The sequence below is a fragment of the Anomaloglossus baeobatrachus genome, assembly GCF_048569485.1.
Source record: "Anomaloglossus baeobatrachus isolate aAnoBae1 chromosome 5 unlocalized genomic scaffold, aAnoBae1.hap1 SUPER_5_unloc_20, whole genome shotgun sequence".
NCBI classification, from domain to species: Eukaryota; Metazoa; Chordata; class Amphibia; order Anura; family Aromobatidae; genus Anomaloglossus; species Anomaloglossus baeobatrachus.
This window is the reverse complement of record NW_027441796.1, coordinates 206,967-233,060: the sequence shown is the minus strand read 5'-3', so window position 1 is coordinate 233,060 and position 26,094 is coordinate 206,967. Positions and strand designations below refer to the sequence as shown.

General features: G+C 46.0%; 1 protein-coding gene across 1 annotated transcript; it reads left to right on the top strand.

Moving 5' to 3' along the window:
• Positions 1-19,579: 19,579 nt before the first annotated feature.
• LOC142258981 (uncharacterized) lies at positions 19,580-25,374 on the top strand. Its single transcript, XM_075331523.1, has 4 exons — positions 19,580-19,834; positions 19,916-20,039; positions 20,123-20,236; positions 23,086-25,374. Exons 1-4 carry the CDS (start codon positions 19,580-19,582, stop codon positions 24,873-24,875), a joined length of 2,283 nt encoding a protein of 760 aa, XP_075187638.1. The 3' UTR covers positions 24,876-25,374.
• Positions 25,375-26,094: the final 720 nt, after the last annotated feature.

Below are 26,094 nucleotides of genomic sequence, written 5' to 3'. Positions count from 1 at the left end.
GAGAAGATCCACTTTCTTGTGCTTCCAAACTTGTCTTTTTTCTAGGTCTGCCTAGATCCTTGCTCTTGAGTCTCGTCTTCCAAATTACGATCCTTATCCATTTAGTTTAACATTGCAATGGCCTTCTGTTCAGAGAAGAATCCTTCAGATCCATTAAACATTGTAAATATATTAGAGTAATTATGACCTGAAAGATTTCTATCCTTATCAAAAAAATGCCAGGGACATAATTTAAGCCCCTGGCCAGGACATTAATCTGCTCAACTGATAAAACTGTGGGTGTCAAAACCAAAATATTACGTCACGTCAAAGCCTACAGATGCTCAGTGTGCAGCATAACAAAAAAGTAACAACGGAAATGGTAAAAAAGGAAGGCCCTGATGATGAGAGGGGACCTTCTGCAACTCGCATGAGTCTGTACCCTACGCTCCCTAACATCTTTATATGGATCCTCCCCCACCCGACATTATCACATGCCTAGACCTGCGCTCGCCCTGATCTCACCATGGCTAGTGAGAAGGCCGACGAAAACAGTAGTCTCACCACTGCACTAATACAACACAAGGTAAAGGAGACAAAGGGAAAATAGACACAAAAAGGAAAAACACTTCAAACTCTTCCAATGCAGCTAAACATCACAGCTGCAATAGTCAGAACTTCTCAGCTTCGTCCAGAGACAGGATCCTTCCATAAAGGTCAGCATAAAATGAGAAGCTATAACCGGTGTCAGATGGTAAGATGCATGCATTTTTCTAACAAAGGGGAGTGGTCACAAAAGAGATGAACCTGAGATTAAGGCTACAAAGGACAGCCAGAATGGAAAGAGTCCTTAACTCCTACAGCACTAAAAAAAAGTAGATTCACTCAAATCAAGTTGTAGACCTATGAACAATAACGTGCTGTGACCTTCTGATCCCAGACTCGCCAGAGGTATCCTCAGAGCGGGACACACTCATGACACATTATCCATAAATTCATTCATATTCAAGTTCATTTTTTCTTGTTCCGTATTGGAGATCTTCTCATATCCTTCTTATTGGTTCTCCTCCCTCCTCTTCATTTTCTGAATTCCAAAATTCTCTGAATAACATAGTAGAATGAACATTTTCCCTTTAAATTATCAGGATTACAGTCTGGAGATGCCAGATCTGTAGATTTTGCAGCGTCCGTGCAATAGTTATTGTGAGAGGTTTTCTTTAAGATTTACTTCTGTGAAAGAAGGTGTTTGCCCGACATTGCGCTATGAGCCAAATGTCTATCATGGTGCAGAGAAAGGCGGCAATCGATGTCCCCCCTAGAAGTGGGACTCCTGGGACAAACAGGGGACACATTTGGAGTTGGAAAAATGTCTGATCAGTGTTGGACAGAAATAAAACCCATTTTAGTATAGATTATTACTTATGTTGTGCTCTGATCTGGAAGAACAGGAATTGTGAGCACTTTGGGAATGTCACAGAATGGATTGATAAAGGTATAACTAGATTGTGCCCATTATTAGAGGAATGTGATATGTGCATTGTGTAATGTTCAGCAGAGATTTGGGCAACAGAAGAATGACTTTCACTATCTGCAATTATTATTTTACTTGATAAAGGATAAAAATAAATGTTATTCACTGATAAAGGGGAGAATAGATCAATAGAGAATTAATCAATAGATGTAACGGGAAGAAAAATTCAGAGTTGTCACAATTTTATGGCTCATTGTTGTATATTTGTCTGACAACATCCACTTGTTACACGCCTGTCCCGTGTCTGGGATCTGCCCCTTCCCCCGCTCTGCTGAACTTTCCTGTGCTCCATGTTGGGCTTTGTAAGTAGCCGGACACGCTCCATGTGCTGAGCTTAACTGGCCTATATAAGGCTACCAAGATACACCCCTGTGTCCTGGTATTAGGACTATTAGTGTGTGCACAGCGACCTGTCTGCAGTCTCCAGAACATCTCCAGACTATCTGTGGCCTCCAGCACCTCAGCTACCAATGTGCCTGTGGCTTCCAGTATGTCTGCCCCTGTCTGAGGTCTCCAGGACGTCTGCAGCTTCCAATACCTCAGTTACCTGTCTGCCTGTGGGTGTCAGTACCTCTGCAGCCTGTCTGCAGTCTCCAGGACTTCTGCTGTATGCCTGTGACTGGTAGTGCCTCTGCTGCTCGTCCCAGGTTTTCCAGGATATCTGCTCCATGTCCGTCCACGGCTTTCAGCCTCCTGTCTGCCTACAGCCTCCATTACCTCACTGTGACCCCCCCTGACAGAATCCAAGACCATGGCTCCCAATGGCACAGTTATGAACTCTTTTGGGAGCGTCTCTACATGGCTCCGCTCCGTACACACTCGGCGCCGCTCCGCACACCTCGTACACACGCGGCTCCGCTCCGCACACCTCGTACACACGTGGCTCCGCTCCGCACACCTCGTACACACGCGGCTCCGCTCCGCACACCTCGTACACACGCGGCTCCGCTCCGCACACCTCGTACACACGCGGCTCCGCTCCGCACACCTCGTACACACGCGGCTGCGCTCCGCACACCTCGTACACATGCGGCTCCGCTCCGCACACCTCGTACACACGCGGCTCCGCTCCGCACACCTCGTACACACACGACTCCGCTCCATACACCTCGTACACACACGGCTCCGCTCCGTACACCTCGTACACACGCGGCTCCGAACACCTCGTACACACGCGGCTCTGCTCCGTACACCTCGTACACACACGCGGCTCCGCTCCGCACACCTCGTACACATGCGGCTCCGCTCCACACACCTCGTACACACGCGGCTCCGCTCTGTACACCTCGTACACACACGGCTCCGCTCCGTACACCTCGTACACACGTGGCTCCGCTCCGCACACCTCATACACACGCGGCTCTGCTCCGTACACCTCGTACACACACGCGGCTCCGCTTCGCACACCTCGCACAAACGCGGCTCAGCTCCGCACACCTCGTACACACACGGCTCTGCTCCGCACACCTCGTACACACTCGGCTCTGCTCCGCACACCTCGTACACACTCGGCTCTGCTCCGCACACCTCGTACACACTCGGCTCTGCTCCGCACACCTCGTACACACTCGGCTCTGCTCCGCACACCTCGTACACACTCGGCTCCGCTCCGTACACCTCGTACACACACGGCTCCACTCCGTACACCTCGTACACACACGGCTCCGCTCCTTACACCTCGTACACACACGGCTCCGCTCCTTACACCTCGTACACACGCGGCTCCGCTCCGCACACCTCGTACACACGCGGCTCCGCTCCGCACACACGCGGCTCCGCTCCGCACACCTCATACACACGCGGCTCCGCTCCGCACACCTCATACACACACGGCTCCGCTCCTTACACCTCGTACACACGCGGCTCCACTCCGCACACCTCGTACACACGCGGCTCCGCTCCGCACACCTCGTACACACGCGGCTCCGCTCCGCACACACGCGGCTCCGCTCCGCACACCTCATACACACGCGGCTCCGCTCCGCACACCTCGTACACACACGGCTCCGCTCCGTACACCTCGTACACACACGGCTCTGCTACATCCACACTGTAAACCCCTCCTGACCCCACACATAAACTTCCCCTCATCCAGCACCATGACAACCAGCACAGCAGAGTCCTGCATACACTGAGGAGCTGATCATGTGACCCCTGACTCCTCCCCTCCATGTGACATCATCACAGGTCCTGTAAGCACAGAGCAGCCATATATCTAGTGTGCGGCTCTGCAGGTGGAGGTAGGTGCAGGGTATTATATATCTAGTGTGCGGCTCTGCAGGTGGAGGTAGGTGCAGGGTATTATATATCTAGTGTGCGGCTCTGCAGGAGGAGGTAGGTGCAGGGTATTATATATCTAGTGTGCGGCTCTGCAGGTGGAGGTAGGTGCAGGGTATTATATATCTAGTGTGCGGCTCTGCAGGTGGAGGTAGGTGCAGGGTATTATATATCTAGTGTGCGGCTCTGCAGGTGGAGGTAGGTGCAGGGTATTATATATCTAGTGTGCGGCTCTGCAGGTGGAGGTAGGTGCAGGGTATTATATATCTAGTGTGCGGCTCTGCAGGTGGAGGTAGGTGCAGGGTATTATATATCTAGTGTGCGGCTCTGCAGGTGGAGGTAGGTGCAGGGTATTATATATCTAGTGTGCGGCTCTGCAGGAGGAGGTAGGTGCAGGGTATTATATATCTAGTGTGCGGCTCTGCAGGTGGAGGTAGGTGCAGGGTATTGTATATCTAGTGTGCGGCTCTGCAGGTGGAGGTAGGTGCAGGGTATTATATATCTAGTGTGCGGCTCTGCAGGAGGAGGTAGGTGCAGGGTATTATATATCTAGTGTGCGGCTCTGCAGGTGGAGGTAGGTGCAGGTTATTATATATCTAGTGTGCGGCTCTGCAGGAGGAGGTAGGTGCAGGGTATTATATATCTAGTGTGCGGCTCTGCAGGTGGAGGTAGGTGCAGGGTATTATATATCTAGTGTGCGGCTCTGCAGGTGGAGGTAGGTGCAGGTTATTATATATCTAGTGTGCGGCTCTGCAGGAGGAGGTAGGTGCAGGGTATTATATATCTAGTGTGCGGCTCTGCAGGTGGAGGTAGGTGCAGGGTATTATATATCTAGTGTGCGGCTCTGCAGGTGGAGGTAGGTGCAGGGTATTATATATCTAGTGTGCGGCTCTGCAGGTGGAGGTAGGTGCAGGGTATTATATATCTAGTGTGCGGCTCTGCAGGGGGAGGTAGGTGCAGGTTATTATATATCTAGTGTGCGGCTCTGCAGGTGGAGGTAGGTGCAGGGTATTATATATCTAGTGTGCGGCTCTGCAGGTGGAGGTAGGTGCAGGGTATTATATATCTAGTGTGCGGCTCTGCAGGTGGAGGTAGGTGCAGGGTATTATATATCTAGTGTGCGGCTCTGCAGGTGGAGGTAGGTGCAGGTTATTATATATCTAGTGTGCGGCTCTGCAGGTGGAGGTAGGTGCAGGTTATTATATATCTAGTGTGCGGCTCTGCAGGTGGAGGTAGGTGCAGGGTATTATATATCTAGTGTGCGGCTCTGCAGGTGGAGGTAGGTGCAGGGTATTATATATCTAGTGTGCGGCTCTGCAGGTGGAGGTAGGTGCAGGGTATTATATATCTAGTGTGCGGCTCTGCAGGTGGAGGTAGGTGCGGGCTATTATATATCTAGTGTGCGGCTCTGCAGGTGGAGGTAGGTGCAGGGTATTATATATCTAGTGTGCGGCTCTGCAGGTGGAGGTAGGTGCAGGGTATTATATATCTAGTGTGCGGCTCTGCAGGTGGAGGTAGGTGCAGGGTATTATATATCTAGTGTGCGGCTCTGCAGGTGGAGGTAGGTGCAGGGTATTATATATCTAGTGTGCGGCTCTGCAGGTGGAGGTAGGTGCAGGGTCTCTGTTATTTTTGGGTCATCATTATCATTAACCCCTTTATGTCCAGTTCCAGACCAGTTTACTCCGGTTCTTGATCAGGCACATTTTCATATTAGAAAGGGAGGAGCCAGCACTGCTTGATTAGACGTCAGATGGGAGATAAATCCCCTCCCCCGGTCCCCCCGTGTGGCCAAAGTGCCCCCCATTCCCCTCCCCATACTGATCATCTAAGATGGTGGCCGCACGGTGCATTCATCCTCCTCCTCTGATTTCTGTCACATGTGACATGTCAGATGTGACAGAAACGTCCTCCCCAGGTCCAGCTAAGTCACCCTCTGTCACTCCCCGGTCCTCCCCCGGTCTCCTGATACGAGCTGCTGCTCCGTCCTCGCGATCCCTACTCATCCTCTGAAAAATATCATCCGCATGCGCATCGCGGTTCTAACCCCAGGGCTTGATGCCAGGTGACATTACACAGCTGGTATCAACCCCATTTATTACCCTGTTTGCCAGCGCACCAGGGCAACGGGATGAGCCAGAGTGAAGTGCCAGGATTGGTACATCTAATGGATTCGCCACTGCTGGGACGGCTGCAGCCTGCTATTTTTAGGCTGGGAAGGGCCAAATAACCATGGCCCTTCCCAACCTGAGAATACCAGATGCCAACTGTCAGCTTCACCTTGGCTGGTAATCCAATTTGGGGGGAACCCATGTTTTTTTTTTTTTAATTATTTATCAATAATTTAAAAAAAAAACAAAATAGCGTGGGGTGCCCTCTGTTTTGGATTACAAGCCAAGGTGAAGCTGTCAACTGTGATCTGCAGGCTTCAGCCATCTGCTTTACCCTAGCTGGCTATCAAATGGGGAGAACCCACATAGGTTTATTTTTAATTATTTATTTTTTGTCTAAATATAAGGTAAACACCCTTCACTGCCACATGAAAGTCACTAAAGGGTGCCAGCTTAGATTATGCTGGGGGGTGGGACATTATATATGTGTTTGTCTATCCATCCATCCTAGCTTTTTAGGCATTGTGTCCACGATTAGTGTTTGCAGCGTTTTGGACACAGTCTTTTCGCTGCTTCCAAAATGCTTCGCTGTGCAGTACAAGCGCAATGGAAGGATTTTTGGAAATCTCCTGCCCACTGTGCTTGTTTTATTCCTTAGCATAAACTTACCTACGACGCGGCTTCCTGAGCCTCAGGATGTCAATTTATGTTGTGGAGACGAGAGTTTCGTACAAAGGGAAAATACAGCTAAAGTCCTCAGCAGCCTGAACCTGGATCGTGGGCCCGGGCAGCTGCGTTCTCCAGTGGACAATACTCGCATCTCTGCACGAAAGCTGACATTGCGTCTAGACACAGTGTCGCTGGATCGTGGGCACATAGCCTAAAAGTGAGAAATTTGGCGCTACTGCAACACTTTTGTGAAGTACCTGTGGGTTCAAAATGCTCACTATACCCCCGAATGAAATCCTTGAGGGTCTAGTTTTCAAAATGGGGTCACTTATGGGGGGGTTTCTGCTTTATAGGTAATTTAGGGGTCCTGAAAATGTGACATGGTGCCCGCAATTTTTTTCAATTTTTCCAAAATTCACATGGTGCTCCTTCTGTTATGAGCCCTCTCGTTTGTCCAAACAGAGGTTTTTGGCCACATGTGGGGTATCACTGCGCTCATAAGAAATTGGATAACAAACTGTGGCGTCCACATTTTGGTGTTGCCGCTTGAAAAAGTGAGAAATTTGGTTCTAAAGCAACATTTTTGTGGAAAAAAAAAGAAAATTTTCAATATGACGACCTAAGTTTATTAAATTCTATAAAGTACCTGTGGGTTCAAAATGCTCACTATACCCCTGGATAAAATCCTTGAGGGGTCTAGTTTCCAAAATGTGATCACTTTTGATGGAGCTCCACTGTTTAGGCACCTCAGGAGCTCCAAACGCGACATGGCATTCGCTAATGAATCCAGGCAATTTTACAGTCAAATTGCGCTCCTTCCCTTCCGAGCCCTGCCGTGCACCCAAACAGTTTATTTCCAGCACATATGAGGTATCTGTGTACTCAGGAAAAACTGCACAATAAATTGTATGCTGCATTTTTTCCTGTTACCCTTGTGAAAAAAGAGCTTTTATATCACTTTGATGCTCATTTTGTTCCAGTTTGATGCTTTTTTTTTGCTGCTTTTAAGTGTATTCACATCAGGGCTCCGCACTGTAATGTATTTTATTATTGTGATTTTTTTATGTTTGTTGTTAATTCTGTAAAAAAAAAAACAAAAAATAAAAACTAAAAAAATAAATAAACCAACTTCAGCCTCGAATAAGAAACTGGATGAATAAGAAACCAACTTCAGCATTGTGTCTGATGTCGAGCGATACCAGTTTGAATATAAGGGAAATGTCTGTTATTACCACATATATACCCTGCCCCACACTGACTGACAGCCGCTGAGCATTGGAACCTGCTGTCAGTCAGTGTCGAGAGCGCGGTATACTGAGCAGTGACTAAAACCACATCGTGCCACCCCTATGACTGAAAGCTGGACGCCGTCTCAATATATGTCTATGATCACATTTAGATATTTCATAGCTATTTAGTAACACTTCTTATTTTGTATATATGGCTGTTTTTTACCTGGTCGGAGCTAATAGCACAGATTTGGATTGACAGTGTTATTTTCCTATATGTCACAGATTTGTTAGGGGGCGGGGGGGGGGGGTCAATTCAGTATTTATTTATATTTTTTTCTTCCTTCCCTTGTACTTGGGGCTGATATAATGACTCAGCGGTGACCATATCCTCTGTATATGGGGGAGGAGGCACCGTCAGCTCTTTCTACCCTGTTTCCTCAAAAATAAGACGTACCCAGAAAATAAGCCCTAGTAGGATTTTTGAGGGCTTTTTTGACTATACTTAAAATATAAGCCGTAATCCAAAAATACACCTTGGTTGTGGTTCCATAATGAATTGTCCAAACATCTAAAAAAGTTAAAGAATACAGCAGAAGTTTTATCAAAGAAAGCGGACACCCCAAAAGAAAGCAAATATCACCCGCCAAAAAATAATTGCACTCACCAGACCCCAAACAATTACAGTTGGCAAGTACCAATGGTGGATGGGCTCCCACACAGAGATCTGTGTCACTGTCAGGTCCCTCACCATTCCCGCTGCATTGCACCGCAGAGCTGTGTATACAGTGACAGAGAAGGCAGAGGCAGTAATAAACCATCTGTGCCTTATCTAGAGATGGATGGATTTCATCTCCGTTGCTACATGATTGTGTGTAACTGCTCTTTTATTTTTCCACCCACATTGCCGTATAAAGGATAGTTGTTGTTTTTTTTTTAAATGACCCATGGGTTTTAATTTTACCATAACATTTACTGGAAATTAAGTAAAAATTCAAAGTGCTGTGAAATGGTGAAAAAAATGTAATTCCATCATTGTTTTTACAACATTCATGATGTGCTGGAAGTGAGCGGTCAGCGTGATTCTCCAGGTCAGTATGATTACGGCAATATCAGACATTTCTTATTATCTAAGTGGTGACTAGAGATGAGCGGACCCGTGGACGTTCGGCTTCTGCTGGTCCAGATGAACATTTGTAAAGATCGGTTCTGGACTTGGACTTGACATGGACTTTATTTGAACTCATTGATTGGCAGTTCGTGTCTCCGCCCACATGCAGCCATAAACAGATCACTAACAGGGGAGGGCGGGTTTTTTCAGTTTTATTTCTTGGTGCACAATACATCTGATAACATGAGAGCGGTTTCCATACGTGAAGCCCCCGAACCCAAACCTGAACTTTGCTATCTTGCAAAAGTCTGAGTTTGTACCGAAAACCGAACTCCAGGTTCACTCATCTCTAGTAGTAAATAAAAATCAGACTTTTGTAAAAAAAACAAAAAATAAAAACGTAAAAAAATTGGCTTGTGTCTCCATTTTCTGACATCAGAGTTGAGTGACGACTTGTTTTTTGCTTGATGAGCCGACGTTTTCATTGATACCATTTTAGGTGCAACTTCATTTCATCTTGAATTTTTTTTCTACTGCCCAAATGATATCGTCCCTTCATTATTATCTCGATTAATGTTACATATCGGCTCATCTCCTTCCCATTCAGGTCCTTATAATATCGGATCCTCTCAGTGGTTTTATTCTACATAAGAGAATTCTCCTGATTGCCCCGTGAAGGATGGATATGGACAGGGACAAGATGGCTGAGAGGATATTACACCTCACCCTAGAGATCCTCTTCCGGCTTACTGGAGAGGTGAGAGATTCTGATGACGTCACATTACATCATTCTTATCTATGGGAATAACAGATGGACAGAACTGGAGAGGTGAGGACTCTGGAAATGTCTGGAGTGAGATTTATTACTGTGTCTCTCCATAACCAGGATTACACAGTAGTGAAGAAGACCTCTAGTGAGCGCTGTCAGGCCCCTGTGTCTCAGGGATGGGGAAGACTCCTGAGCCCAATCACGGGGCCTCCACCTCACCCCCCGATATATGAGGACATCAATGACCAGAAGATCCTAGAACTCACCTACAAGATGATTGAGCTGCTGACTGGAGAGGTGACACTGCTGGGAATGCTGGGACATTATACAGTAACGCTATGAAGGGATCGGGGGTGACGGTATCATTGTATGTGTCAGGTTCCTATAAGGTGTCAGGACGTCACCGTCTATTTCTCCATGGAGGAGTGGGAGTATTTAGAAGGACACAAAGATCTGTACAAGGACGTCATGATGGAGGTTCCCCAGCCCCTCACATCACCAGGTAATAGACAGGACTAAATACACACGGCCTATAATTATCTGTATGTAATGAATGAATTCAGTCCCTGTATGTGTCTCCTCCAGTTCTATCCAGTAAGAGGACAACACCAGAGAGATGTCCCCGTTCTCTTCTCCCACAGGACTGTAAACAAGAAGACCCCGATGTTCCTCAGGATCATCAGGTAGATGGAGAGAAGGTGCTATGAAATCTCCCTAGGATGTGTCAACGGCTGTGAAGGTCTTATGCTCAGTCTTGTTTTATCCTCTCCGGGGCTGGTGGTGAAGGTCACTGCTGGGAAGGTGTCGCTCATCACAGGCAGAGTGGGGTTATCTCAGGGAGGATGACTGAAGACGGACGGGGGTGGTGGTGGTCCCCGTTGGTGCCGGAAAAGGAGAAGCAGAGACAGGGGCTGCGGTTCCAGGTCTTTTACTCACTGGTAGTTCAGGCGCTGCCCCAGAGTACCATTCTCCGCCACGATGGACTCCAGCCAATAACGATTCTGTGGAAGGTCAGATCTGGTGTATGTCAGTCTATGAGCCCTTCCTCCTGTGCTGCGCTAAGTATTCGATCCCTGTGGCGTGAATCACTTGGGGATCCCGGTGTCAGTAAAGTGTCCCATTCTGTATGCTGATAGCGTGGTTCCGATGTGGGGCTGGTCCAAGACCTAAACCCCGGATCCTATATGCTATTTGGCTGCAGACTCGGTGGGACAGGTCCGGTGACTCTTCTAGCCATTCCTGCGACCATTGCAGAGTTGGTAGACAACGTGAAGTATATCTGCCGTAGGGTTCTGTACCCAGACAGCGTGGGTCCTGTGGAAGCAGCCACCTGCTTCTCCCCAGCGCCCGTGTCCAAACGCCTTGGCCCACAGAGCTGCCTCGCGGCACATCCGCTCTGCTCCGTGTCTAGAGCTGTTCCCTCCTTTGTAGTTATGTTGTGTGTTCCAAGCTGTTGCCTCCAGGCGCTGCCACCGGCTGGTTGACTACTCTCACTAGGTCAACCTGCTCTTCCCACTGTTTGCTCCTGACTCCCCCTGGTGGTTGCTTCTCCCTGACCCTGGGTCCCAGCTCCTGTGGATCGGGGAGCCCCTGGTGCGGTGGTGTCCTGTAAACCCAACCGCTGTAGTGACCCCCTACTGTGACCTGACACTGGTACGGTCCCCATTGGGGAGGGCAACACATTGTAACTGTGTGTATGTGTGTTGGTGGAACCGGTACCGACCCTCCTTGGACCTGGGATAAATACTACACCCTAATTGAGGTGCAGTACCCTGTGATGCCTGATGCCTCAGGGGCGTCACAGCAGAATTAGAGCTGATCATAGATGTGACTTCTCCATCTGTCTGTTACTTTTGGATCACATTTATCCCGTTCTCTACACTGAACACTTACATCAGAGTTTCGACACCAGGTTATCAGACAGAGAGAGGTCGCCCCTATCCCATGGGTCAGAAGGTCACCGCGCACGCCAGCACTACTTGGATCTGCTTTGTTTTCCACTTAGCTGTGCAGACGATCCTTGTGCTGGTGCTGCTAGGGTTAAGCGGACCCTTGTGTCTTTCTTGGCTTACCATCCTGAGATGTCTCAGCTGCTCTGATTTTTGCACTCCCCTCTGGTATAAGTTCTCACCTTTTTACCTCAGTAGTTGCCAGGGATAACTTGCTTTTCCATGGTGCTGGCATGGAGGTGAGAGCCATGGAAAGAGATTTTTTTTTCGTTTAATATTTCTTTATTGTTTTCAAGAAAAATTATATAACAAAGCATGAATATATATAATTTTGTAGTGCCCGGTTTTACAGAATATGGAAAAGTTGCAGTTTGGTCTGGGCATTTAAATCTTATACAGCATATACTACAGTGAACTTTATCGTAGGTCTTACAAGAAAAATTCTTCATAACATCCTTAATGACATCTTATCCCAAGTATATATCAATCGTTTATCTTTTGTTCTATTTAATATGTAGATGGCAATATCATTCTGTATAATCTTGCCATATATTTCAACAAGTAAACCTATGTACACTAATTAGATAAGCAAGAGAAGGAAAAGAGGGGAAAGAAAGAAAAGCAAGGGATGAAAGGAGAAGAAGAGGGAGAAAGAGAAGAGAAAGAAGGAAAACACGAGAAAGAGAGAAGGGGAGATTCTGTAGGGTTCTGTAACGTGGCACCATGCCATCCTCCCATCAGGAGGGCCACTTCGCCCCGCCAAACATCAGTGTGGCAGCGTGCCCGTGTGTAACCAGGATTGGAATTGTTGTGTTTCTCTGAATTGAAGCCACGGATACCAGGTGGAAAAGCATAGTGAGTCTCTCCCTTCATCAAATGCTCTTATCTCTTCCAAACGTCTCAGGGCATCCATAGCCCCCACCCAGTCTGCTCTTCTCAATGTATAGGTGGACCTCCAATGTTTCGGTATGATCTGTCTCATTGAGATCATGAAGTATGAGAGCAGACCTCTCTTCGCCTTGGAGATTGCCCCCCCGTACATTGAGAAGAGTGCCACTTCCGGCGAGGGTGTCACTACCACTTGATGTAAATGATTATAGAGAGCAAAGACGTCTTCCCATAATCCCTGGATCCCTGGACAAGACCACCAAACATGCAGCATTGTGCCCGCCGAGGTCTGACACCTCCAGCAAGTGTCTGAGACCTCTGGAAACATTCTGTGGAGCCTGGCGGGTGTCCTGTACCACCGTGCGAGGATTTTATAGTTGAGTTCCTGCATTCTACATGAGATGGTGGATTTGTGTGTTAGGTTAAATGACTTATACCACTGTTCTTTGGAAAAAGTCTTTCTCAGTTCTGACTGCCATTGCCCTACATACTCGGGCAGGTCCCCCCCCGTCCCTCCAGACACTGTTATGTTGTAGATTATCGAGACTGTGTGGGGAGGTGTTTCTCGAAGGAAACATAGTCTCTCAAATGGAGTCAAGTCCTTATGCATCTCAGATCTCGGAGACAGAGAGTCTACAAAGCTTACGTAGTTGTAAGTATTGAAACCAATGATTTGGCTCTCTTGGCCGGTCATCTAGCAAGGACAACAGTGGTCTGCAACCCTGTTGAGTAATGACATCTTTAACACGTGGGATCCCTCCCGTTGGCATTGAAATCAAGCTGGGACGGATTTCGTGAAGCCAGCATTGGAATGCAGGGTTGCCCACCAGTGGTGTCATAGGGCCCGGTTCCCCTGTCAGCCTATATCGCCTATTGGCCCTCCTCCATGCAGTAGCCAGAGACAAGAGAATCGGGGAAATTCCCAGGGTCTCCAAGTTGATTCTAGATGATAACCAGAAGATTCCCTGCGTCATGGTTGCGTGTAGATCACATTCAATCTCTACCCACAATTTTCTGTCCCTGTTATGGAGGAGATCCAGTATGCAATTTTCCACCGACGCCGACGCCGCATGGTACGCTTTAAAATCAGGTAGCCCCACCCCTCCGCCCCAGCGAGACCTGTTCAACATGGAGTATTTCAGTCGGGGTCTGGTACCTCGCCATACAAAATTGCTGATCATCTTTTTTAACTTGAGGAAGAAGTTTTCTCCTAGATTCAATGGGATTGTTTGGAACATATATAGTATTTTGGGTAGGACATCCATTTTAATTGTATTGACTCTGCCAAACCACGAGATGGGGAGGTTATGCCAAGCCGTGAGGTCTTTTTGTATGTTTTTTAAAAGGTCTGGAAAATTATGTTCATATAGATCTTGGTGTTTAGAAGGTATCCTGATCCCCAAATATTTTATGCAATTGCTGTTCCACTTAAAGGGAAAAACGGGTTTGAGGGCATCCTCTTCCACCGACGGTAGCGATACGTTTAGGATCTCTGTTTTTTGTAGGTTTACTTTAAAGTTGGAGAGTCCACCAAAAGTCTCAAACTCCTGTAGTATGGCGGGTAAGCTAATCCTTGGTTGTGTCACATATATCAGGAGGTCATCTGCAAACAGTGCCAGTTTGAGACGTTGGTCCTATCTGTAACCCCTTTATCGAGGGGTTTTTCCTAAGCGCGTTTGACAGGGATTCCATTACCAAAATGTATAGGTATGGTGATAGAGGGCATCCCTGTCTGGTGCCATTTCCAATATTGAATGGGGTTGACAGGCGTCCGTTCACACCCACTTGTGCCGTTGGTTCACGGTATAGGGCCTTTACCCATTGTAGTAAGCGCGAACGGACGCCAATTGCCTGCAGCGTGGCTTCTAAAAAGCCCCAATGGACTCTGTCAAATGCTTTTTCGGCATCGACTGTCAAGAGGCACATTGGGGTTTGGCGTTGTCTGGCTTGGGCTACCAAAGACAGGGTTCTGATTGTATTATCACGCGCCTCCCTCCCTGGAACAAATCCTACCTGGTCTTTGTGTATCAGCTTGGGAATGTGGGGGCCTAATCTCAAAGCTATCATTTTAGAGTATAGTTTAATATCCACGTTTATTAATGAGATAGGTCTGTAATTGGCGCAAGTTAGTGGATCTCTGCCAGGTTTTGGGATTACTGTTATTCGGGCTTGAAGTGTCTGTTTAGGGAACTGGCATGTTTTTGTTATGGAGTTAAAGGCTTTCAACATTATAGAGCTACAGGCTTCTCGTAGAACCGGGGGGGTATACCCGTCGGGGCCAGGACTTTTGCCAACTTTAAGGGCTTTAATAGCATCGCCTAGTTCAGTGTCTGAGAAATCCTCTTCTAGGCTCTCAGCCTCTGTATCCTCAAGAGGGTCTGGTGCATATTTATTGAGGTATTCTAAGATGTTATGGTGTCTCATGTCAAATAATGGGGCATGTGGAGTTGGGATGTTGTAAAGTTTTGCATAGTAGGTTCTAAATTCTTCTAGTATGTCAGGGGTGGAGTGGATCTGAGTTCCTGTCTGTGAGTTTAGCGAGAGTATTGGAGTTTGTGCATATCTGGGATGTAGGGTTCTGGCCAGTAATCGTCCACTTTTATCTCCAAACTCAAAGATATTCCTGCGGAATTTATCCCTGGCACACAACGATTTTCGATCTAGTATGGATAATATTTGGTGACGAATGTTAGATATTTCTATTTTGAGTATATCACTGGCTCTGGATTTATTTATCGTTTCTTTGTGGCCTAGCTGCAGCAGTAGTTCTTTTAGCTCTCTTGCACTTTCTTTTTTAATTCTGGATCCATGCGATATGCAAACCCCTCGAATCATACATTTTAACGCTTCCCATTTGACCGGGTCTGGTGTAGGATCTGCCGCATGATCTATTTTGAAATTTGCAATGGTCTTATGGATATCTTCCAGACACTGCACATTTTTAAGTAGATTATCATTAAATCTCCAGGTGTGTCCCGTGTCCCCTCTGTCCCTTACCCCAATTTCCCCATACACTGGTGCGTGGTCCGACCAAAGGAAGACATCCATCGAGCAGCCCGGGGATTTGTCCAGCAAGTCATGGGATATGAAGATGTGATCTAATCTGGTGTAGCTGTTGTGTACTGTGGAATGAAAACTGTAGTCTCTGACTCCGGGATGTAGGACCCTCCAAAGATCAACTAATTTAAGGGATGTCAGTTCCCTTTTCAATCTACGTAGTGCCGAGGAGGGGATTGCGGACCTACCAGAGGACGAGTCCAGGACCGGGTCTAGAACGAGGCTGAAGTCTCCTCCCACGATGATACAGGTGCCACCCGCAAACTCCGCCAGCCCCCTCAAAGTCTCCAGTCCAAAGGATACCTGGTCTTGATTTGGAAAATAGATGTTAGCAATGGTATAGATGTTATTCAAAAAAGATATTTTAAGAAATAACCAGTGTCCCTCCTGGTCAATGAGTGTGTCAAGGATTGTTGGCTGGAACGTTTTGTGGAAGGCAATGGAAACCCCGCATGCCTTCCGACTAGGGTGTGGGCCATGAAACCACGTCGGGTAATTTTTGGTTTTACATTTACGTGTATTGGAAGCTATGAAGTGTGTCTCTTGGAATAGAGCTATTTTAACTCCCTTCCGATGTAGACGATATAAGATTTGACTCCTCTTTTCAGGTTTATTTAAACCTTTAGCATTGTAGGTGCAAAAGGTTAGGTGCGACATCACAGAAAAGAGTGGGAAGGGGATAGAAAGAGAGAAAAGAAAAGGAAAAAGAAGAAGAGAGGAATAGAAATAAGATAGTTGAGAAAGAAAAGAGGTAAGTAAGCTAAGTAGGACTAGATGGCCTACTGCTCCTGAGTATCTACTAGTAGACTATTGTCTAATGTGGCACTCTGCCACGTCCCTAATAGAGGTACGGGGAAGCCTACGGCACTTCAAGAGCTCCCCCGTCCCCACGACAGACCTCCACATGAAATATGAATAACAATCCACATATGCAATTTAATAATGATCAATAACTTTTCCTTCCCTCCCTCCTCCCAACCCCCGAATGTTTGATATATTTCAAATATAAAACATATGGCACCGGGAGAACACGGTACAACCAACTTAGAAAAATGTAATTAAACCAGAGCTCAATATCAGATCTAGATGAAGTGGAAGGGGAGAAGGGGAAAGACAACTGGGGAAAGAAGGATTATCTAACGCAGGGAATGATGCGAAGATAAAGGACCAGTGGGGAGAAGCAGGAAAAATTTGGGGGGCAGGAAAAAAAAAAAAAAAAGTGGGGGAGGGGGTAAGAGAGTTGAATATGGTGTGTGCTAGAGAGTGATGAGAGTGTGGAGAATGTGGGAAGGTGGGAAGCGGGGAGAGAGAATAGGAAAAAAAAAAAGGTGGGGGAGGGGGTAAGAGTTGAATATGGTGTGTGCTAGAGAGTGATGAGAGTGTGGAGAATGTGGGAAGGTGGGAAGCGGGGAGAGAGAATAGGGAAAAAAAAAAAAAAAAGGGGGGGGGGGAGGAGATGGTATGATGGGAGAGGTGGGAAAAAGCATTGATATAGTTATGCTCTATAGATATGTAGGTAGATAAACAGTCAAATATAATCAACATGTATCTCGCCTCCTGGCTCCTCCAGTATGTTTCCTACCTTTCTCTGGATGGTCAGCGATGATCAGCGATGTACATCTCGGGGGGATCCTCCAGCTCGTCTGTTCTGTACTTGTCGCCATTGCTCCCTTGGTGGTAAGGGTGTGGGACCTCCCGGAGTTGGCCAATCTGGCAGGCTGATCATAGGCAGTCCAAAAGTCCCTAAGAAATTAGGAAGATCTCCCAAGGACCGGAGGACTGCCGACTTCCCATTCTTCTTGGCTAGGAGTTGGAAAGGATATCCCCAGCGATATGGAATATCTTTATCTTTAAGGGACTGGAGTAGTGGTCTTAAGGCCTTACGTAGTTGTAGTGTTCTCCATGATAGGTCTGGCAGGACAATCAAGGGTGTCCCTTTATATGTACCCGCTCCTTTCTCTCTGCATCTTTGTAGTATGGCCTCCTTTTCTTTATAGAAGTGGACCCGACATATCACATCTCTTGGTCTGGCCGGGTCAGGGGATTTGGGACCCAGGGATCTGTGGATGCGGTCCAGTTCTGTGTGTTGTTCTGGATCACGTTGGAGGAGACGGGTGAAGAATTTTTGTGCCCATTCGTCCAGCTGTGATGGTTCCACTGCCTCTGTGAGTCCTCTAATCCTTAAGTTATTACAGCGATGCCGGTTCTCGATATCATCTAAATGGGTCAAAATGTCCTGTATCTGGGCTGTGTGCTCTGATAGGACTTGTTGATGTGATTCTATATGGGAAAATATCTGTTCCTGCACCTCTTCTGTAGCTGCTACACGCTGGCCAATTTGTTTGATCTCTGATTGTATAGCAGCCATGTCCTGCTTGTGGGATTCCCTTAGTTTCCCCAGCAAAGAGTCCATTTCCTGCCTGGTTGGAATTGATCTGATATGTGCTTTCCAATCCCAATCTTCCTCTTGTACCTGTGACTGGTCTGGTTTATTCTTGTCTCCTTTGTTTCTGCTGGTGGAGGTATTTGAATTGGAGGGTCTTTGTTCTTTAGGTGATGTATGTTGTTGTGGTGGTTTTATTACAGGCTCCTCTCCGGGTGCTGCAGGTCTGCTTCCCATAGCTGCTTCCCATAGCTGCTGGAGTTTGTTGTAATATTGGGCTGGAGCCTTGCTCTGCCTGTAACTCCCCTGGAGATCGTTGTTGTGTCTGGGGCAAGGGGTTATCAGTATTCCCCTCTGTGGTGCCCAGCTTTAATGTGTCTGCATTTAGAGCTGTGCTGGCTGCCAGCACGTGTGGGGGCAGTGAGGTCGCTCCTCTGCATGTTTGCTGAGTGTTATCTCCTGTCTCAGTATCTGCCGGCGCCATCTTGGAGAGAGCAGCAGTGTCAGGCTGAGAGGCTGCAGCCCCAAAAAAGCGGCCGATATCAGCACCTTCTCCCTCCTGGATCTGTGTGCTCGTTGCCCGTCCTCTCCTGCGCGCCATTACCGTCCTGGATCCCGGTTAGTGCCTGTGTTATTGGAGTTCTGCCGTGGGTCTGTGGGAGCTCCTTCTTTCTGTGTCTTAACACTCCATCGGCTAGCTCCGCCCCCCCCAAGAGATTTTTTTTTTAATTTGATCCTGGAGATTGCTGCTTGGAAAACATTTTTTGGTGTCTTCCTATTGATCATCTCCCTTTTTATTCATTTCTCTTCCATCCCTCTTTTTTACCACTTGTTTGGGAATGCAGTTTCTTTTTCCTTTTGTGTCATTATCATAAAGAAGGACTAGTGTTCCTCCAGCCCTGCTCACTAGACACGTGATTGTCACACGACGTGAAAGAACCTGTCTTGGGACATCGGGGAGCTCAGGGTTGCTCAGAGTAAGTGACAGGGTTTATCCTTCCTGTTCTTCTCTAGAAGCAGTGGTTCCCACCCCATCTTTCTCATGATGCACCGCTCAGCCTCTTGGTGGAACTCATTGGTAACTGGTGCCTACTGTCAGCAAACTCCAACCTCAGAGGCTCTGGTGATGACTGGGTGGGCACTTAATCATGCCCCTCTGGATAAGCCTGGTTCAGGGCACAGTGAGGCTACGTCCCTTCTCCTCAACCTATTAGCATGACAGGTCTACATGTAATTCTTCAAATGACATGATTCAGATGAAACCCCCTAAAGATCCATTCACTGTAATGAGTCAGCAGAGTTAGTCTGGACTCCTCATGGCAGTGCGGCAATCATCCCTATCTAGTGAACGGTTATCTCCAAATATTGTATTATTACACCGGATTCTTTATGATGTTACATCATCATCTTCTCCCCATTCAGGTCCTTACAATATTGGATCCTCTCAGTGGAGATCTTCTATATAAGAGAATTCTCCTGATTGCCCCATCAAGGATGGATATGGACAGGGACAAGATGGCAGAGAGGATATTACACCTCACCTTAGAGATCCTCTTCCGGCTTACTGGAGAGGTGAGAGATTCTGATGACGTCACATTACATCATTCTTATCTATGGGAATAACAGATGGACAGAACTGGAGAGGTGAGGACTCTGGAAATGTCTGGAGTGAGATTTATTACTGTGTCTCTCCATAACCAGGATTACACAGTAGTGAAGAAGACCTCTAGTGAGCGCTGTCAGGCCCCTGTGTCTGAGGGATGGGGAAGACCCCTGAGCCCAATCACGGGGCCTCTACCTCACCCCCCGATACATGAGGACATCAATGACCAGAAGATCCTAGAACTCACCTACAAGATGATTGAGCTGCTGACTGGAGAGGTGACACTGCTGGGAATGCTGGGACATTATACAGTAACGCTATGAAGGGATCGGGGGTGACGGTATCATTGTATGTGTCAGGTTTCTATAAGGTGTCAGGACGTCACCGTCTATTTCTCCATGGAGGAGTGGGAGTATTTAGAAGGACACAAAGATCTGTACAAGGACGTCATGATGGAGGATCCCCAGCCCCTCACATCACCAGGTAATAGACAGGACTAAATACACACAGCCTATAATTATCTGTATGTAAGGAATGAATTCAGTCCCTGTATGTGTCTCTTCCAGTTCTATCCAGTAAGAGGACAACACCAGAGAGATGTCCCCGTCCTCTTCTCCCACAGGACTGTAAACAAGAAGATCCCGATGTTCCTCAGGATGTGTTTCCTCCAGCTCTACCCAGTAAGAGATTTCTACTCATGTACTTTCTGCACTAATTTTGTGTTTACATTTTTAGACTTTCTGCTCTGGATTTTTTTTCAGCTGTATTTTCTTTGCTTATAGTGTCTTCTCTATGTTGTTATGAAGGCAACTTAAACACCTGCAGAGGGTTCATGAATTCCCTGTTTCCCTGAAAATAAGACCTACACCGAAAATAAGCCCTAACATGATTTTATGGGATTTTTCGAGAATGTTTGAAATATAAGCCCTACTCCAAGAATAAGCCCTAGTTACAGTCAGGAGTTGGGAGGAATCAAACTGCTCAAGTTCTGAGGAACCCCACTCTCTTTTTGACTCCATCAGTTGTATTCTAAGGTTGATTGTTTAAGGACCTTTGATGATTTCAAAGTCATGTGACATGATGTTACCAAAGGTCTCTTAATTGCAGGAGTCTAAATGAACTGAACAGGACACAGGCTGGCATGCCGGACTGGTATTAGGGGAAAGGGAGAGCAAACTGAACAATTTCACAGGGCCCCCATAATCCTAGTGGCCCCAGTGTTTATATGCCAATTATAGGACTGCTTAAGGACCTTTTTTACATCACATCATGTGACCAAAGGCTGGTGTGTGTGTTCACGCCAATTTTAACCAGCTTTGCCAAAATGGGCAGAGCTTGGCCAGAACAAGGGTGTGATGCCACCGCTTCTCTAATTCATAACAAACTGCAATGTTTCCTATGCCAGAAATCTCACTCCAGTCCCTGGCATCATTTTTCAGTGTACATCATTGGTCTTGATGAATATGAACCCTAATGTTTATCTGTACAGGCTGCAAGACCCTGCTACCTGCTTTGGTTACAAAGCCTAATGCGGGCTTTACACGAGACAATATATCGTGCGATATGTCGTCGGGGTCACGGTTTTCGTGACGCACATCCGGCATAGCGCACGACGGCGTCTCGTGTGACACCTCCGAGCGACGCAGTATCACTCACAAATCGTGAGTCGTGTACTCATCGTTAACTTTCATAATATCGTTTATTTACATGGGTGCAGGTTGTTCATCGTTTCTGTGGCATCACACGTTGCTCCGTGTGACACCACGGGAATGATGAGCACAGCTTATCTGCGTCCCACAGCACCCGCCGGCTTAATGGAAGGAAGGAGGTGGGCGGGATGTTTACATCCCGCTCATCTCCACCCCTCCGCTTCTATTGGCCGGCTGCCGTATGACGTCGCTGTGACGCCGAACGTCCCTCCCACTTCAGGAAGTGGACGTTCGTGGCCCACAGCGAGGTCGTCCGGAAGGTAAGTGCGTGTGATGGGGGTTAAACGAGTTTGTGCGCCACGGGCAGCGATTTGCCCATTACGCAAAAACAACGGGGGCAGGTACGATCGCTCGTGCTATCGCACGATAGATCGACTGGTGTAAAGCAGGCTTTAGGATAGGCTATCAGCATTACAGTCCCAGACAACCCAGTTGAGTTTTCAGCATCTGTCTTTATTTTATTTTCGTCTTCGAAAAAAAACGCTTTGAAATTGTCTATGTTGTGGATCAATGTTTCAAGGAGATGTTTGCAGGTTTTGCCAACTGTCATGGCAGCGTCAGGATCTGTTGAAATGATAGACTCTGGTACTTTGCATGTTAATTTCTCTGCTGTCTGTGAGCAGCGTAGGGAGACGCAGGCATCAAACCTCAGGCTTGGGCAGGCTAGTAAGAGTTATTCTCTGCTGGGCTGCTTGTTAATGTCTGTGATCACATGCTGTAGAGGAGAAAGTATTATTTGCTCCCGTTCTGTATATGCTGGCTGGACTATTTCATTAATGCCAGCTATCGTTTACCTATACTGATCTGGTGAGGTGTTGTGATCCAGATTTATGGGTGTTTTTTGTGCATTATTACTGTGAGCTGTTGTGGTGTTAACCCTTGTTGTCATTCTTGTTGCTGCCTTCCTGCTCTTGCTTTTCTCCTTAGCCTCTCACTGTTTATTTTTGTGAGTTTGCAATGATTCCCGTCTGTCTTAATCTGTATTTCCATCATAATCCTGCCCCTTCCTTCCCTTGGGGATTACAGATTAGATCTAGTCAGGAGACTAGTAATGCACGAGACTCCGGCATCTCCATCTTCAGGGCTAATCCAAATGTTAGGAATAGCTTGAGGTCCCCTAGTGTGAGGGACAGTATAGGAGCCCCCTATCCCTCATTATCCTGCAGTCACATTGTGACAATCAATCAGATTATTTACTGTAGCACATTCCAGAGAACTGGTGCTAGGAATGTGAGAGCCGAATTAACAAAGATGTAACTCTTAAGGCCGCTTTACACACAACGATATCGCTAGTGATCTCATTAGCGACGTGACACGCCCAGATCGTTGCTACGATTTGCCGCGATCGCTCATAAGTCATTTTGTAGCTGTCACACGTACCCATCTCACAAACGACATTACATCGTTCAGTGAGATATTGTTTGACCAAGGCGGTCATGTGGATGTTGTTCGTCGTTGGCAGGGTATCAAACGTAACAATATGTCTGCTGCGTTCCAAACAACGGACAATATTTTGAAACTGAACGTCGTGTCAACGATCAACGATTTTCGCTATTTTTAAGATCGTTCAGAGTCGCACGTAGGTGTCACACGCAACGACGTCATTAAAGACGACGGAAGTGCGTCACGAAAACCGTGATCCCGACTACATATTGTCAGATAAATCGTAGCGTGTAAAGGGGCCTTTAGATCTCGATATTGGACAACAGATTCAGAATACATTTTTCCCTAATTTAATTTCTGATGTTATGGTTTAAAAAAATTAAATGTACTTTCAAGATAATATCATTAAAAATTAATAACTTTGTGTTTATTTTTAGCAGATGACTGTATTGGGATTTCAGATGGATCTCTAATATCTTCAGAATTTATAACAGATGATGAAAGTATCCCACATGATACATATGAAGAGCATGCTGTTGTCCCAGATATACCTTCAGTCCCTCCTAGGAAATCTCTATCATCTGATCTTTTCAAACAAGTCCAAAATTTCGATTTATCACAGAATTGTAAGCAAAATAAAAGTTACAGAAGGGATGTGGAATACGAAACTGCTCATACAAGGGAGAAACCATTTTCATGTTCAAAATGTGGGAAATGTTTTACCAGGAAATCAAATCTTGTTGTGCATCAAAGATCTCACACAGGTGAGAAGCCATTTTCATGTTCAGAGTGTGGGAAATGTTTTACCAGGAAATCACTTCTTAATATCCATGAAAAAACTCACACAGGTGAGAAGCCATTTTCATGTTCAGAGTGTGGGAAATGTTTTACCAGGAAATCACATCTTGTTGAGCATCAAAGATCTCACACAGGGGAGAAGCCATTTTCATGTCAAGAATGTGGGAAATGTTTTATTCAGAAATCATACCTTGTTATACATCAGAAACTTCACACAGGGGAGAAACCATTTTCATGTTCAGAGTGTGGGAAATGTTTTATTCGGAAATCATATCTTGTTGAGCATCAAAGATCTCACACAGGAGAGAAGCCATTTTCATGTTTAGAATGTGGGAAATTTTTTATTCAGAAATCAAATCTTGTTGTGCATCAAAGATCTCACACAGGTGAGAAGCCATTTTCATGTTCAGAGTGTGGGAAATGTTTTACCAGGAAATCACATGTTGTTGAGCATCAAAAATCTCACACAGGGGAGAAGCCATTTTCATGTCAAGAATGTGGGAAATGTTTTATTCAGAAATCAAACCTTGTTATACATCAGAAACTTCACACAGGGGAGAAACCATTTTCATGTTCAGAGTGTGGGAAATGTTTTATTCAGAAATCACATCTTGTTGAGCATCAAAGATCTCACACAGGAGAGAAGCCATTTTCATGTTTAGAATGTGGGAAATGTTTTATTCAGAAATCAGGTCTTGTTGTGCATCAAAGATCTCACGCAGGGGAGAAGCCATTTTCATGTTCAGAATGTGGAAAATGTTTTATTTGGAAATCAGACTTTGTTAGACATCAGAAACTTCACACAGGGGTGAAACCATTTTCATGTTCAGAGTGTGGGAAATGTTTTAGTCGGAAATTAGACCTTGTTGAGCATCAAAGATCTCACATAGGAGAGAAGCCATTTTCATGTTTAGAATGTGGGAAATGTTTTATTCAGAAATCAGGTCTTGTTGTGCATCAAAGATCTCACACAGGGGAGAAGCCATTTTCATGTTCAGAATGTGGGAAATGTTTTATTCAGAAATCAGTTCTTGTTGTGCATCAAAGATCTCACACAGGGGAGAAGCCATTTTTATGTTCAGAATGTGGGAAATGTTTTATTCAGAAATCAGATCTTGTTGTGCATCAAAGATCTCACACAGGGGAGAAGCCATTTTCATGTTCAGAATGTGGGAAATGTTTTATTCAGAAATCAGTTCTTGTTGTGCATCAAAGATCTCACACAGGGGAGAAGCCATTTTCATGTTCAAAATGTGGGAAATATTTTATTCGGAAAGAACATCTTGTTAGTCATCAAAGATCTCACACAAGAGAGAAGCCATTTTCATGTTCAGAATGTGGGCAATGTTTTACTAGTAAATCAGGTCTTGTTAAACATGTGAAGAAGCCGCACAGGGAAGGGAACCTTTTTCATGTTGTGAATAATTGAAATGTTTAACTGGTAAATCAAGTTTTGCCGACCATCAGAAAACCAACAGAGCGGACCAGCCATTCTTGCTTTCAGAATTTGCCAAATGGTTTTAAGACTAATCAGATCCTGTTGTCTGATGAGTCACACAGGAGAAGCCATCATGATGTACTATAATTCAAAGGGTTTTATAAAATAAAATTGGCTACAATTGCTCAAGTAAGGATTTGTGAGGAAAAGAACCATTTTATTTATTTTTAAACTTATTGTATTTTTTGGACCATAAGACACATCTAGGTTTTGAAGGAGGAATATAGGGAAAAAGATTGACACAAAAAATGTGGTCATCACGCACTGTTATGGGGGGGGGATCTGCTGCTGACACTGTTACTGGGATAAAATCCCCTAATTCTGTACAGATGTCACCCATCCTGGGCCCCATGCCCCTTACACCTTACAGGTACTGTTGATGTGTCTCCCATCCTTGTGTATACTGTATATCCATCCTGGTATATACAGTGCTGGCCAAAAGTATTGGCACCCATGCAATTCTGTCAGATAATACTCAATTTCTTCTTTAAAATGATTGCAATCACAAATTCTTTGGTGTTATCTTGTGTTTTTTCATTGCAAGCAAAATAAATGAAAAGAGAATGAAACAAAAATCAAATCATTGATCATTTCACACAAAACTCCCAAAATGGGCCAGACAAAAGTATTGGCACCCTTAGCCTAATACTTGGTTGCACAACCTTTAGCCAAAATAACTGCGAACAACTGCTTCCGGTAACCATCAATGAGTTTCTTACAATGCTCTGCTGGAATTTTAGACCATTCTTCTTTGGCAACCTGCTCCAGGTCCCTGAGATGTGAAGGGTGTCTTCTCCAAACTGCCATTTTGAGATCTCTCCACAGGTGTTCTCTGGGATTCAGGTCTGGACTCATTGCTGGCCACTTTAGTAGTCTCCAGTGCTTTCTATCAAACCATTTTCTAGTGCTTTTTGAAGTGTGTTTTGGGTCATTGTCCTGCTGGAAGACCCATGACCTCTGAGGAAGACCCAGCTTTCTCACACTGGGCCCTACATTATGCTGCAAAATTTGTTGGTAGTCTTCAGACTTCATAATGCCATGCACACGGTCAAGCAGTCCAGTGCCAGAGGCAGCAAGGCAGCCCCAAAACTCCAGCCTGGCTTTTTTATGTCTCTGGGTAAGAAGTGGGGTCTTCCTGGGTATCCTACCA

Excerpts from the sequence above, each read along its gene's own strand:
- LOC142258981 (XM_075331523.1), top strand. The coding sequence starts at position 19,580 with ATGGACAGAACTGGAGAGGTGAGGACTCTGGAAATGTCTGGAGTGAGA. Across the intron at positions 20,040-20,122 it reads CCAGCCCCTCACATCACCAG|TTCTATCCAGTAAGAGGACA; the intron begins GTAATAGACAGG and ends TGTCTCTTCCAG. Across the intron at positions 20,237-23,085 it reads GTTTCCTCCAGCTCTACCCA|CAGATGACTGTATTGGGATT; the intron begins GTAAGAGATTTC and ends GTTTATTTTTAG.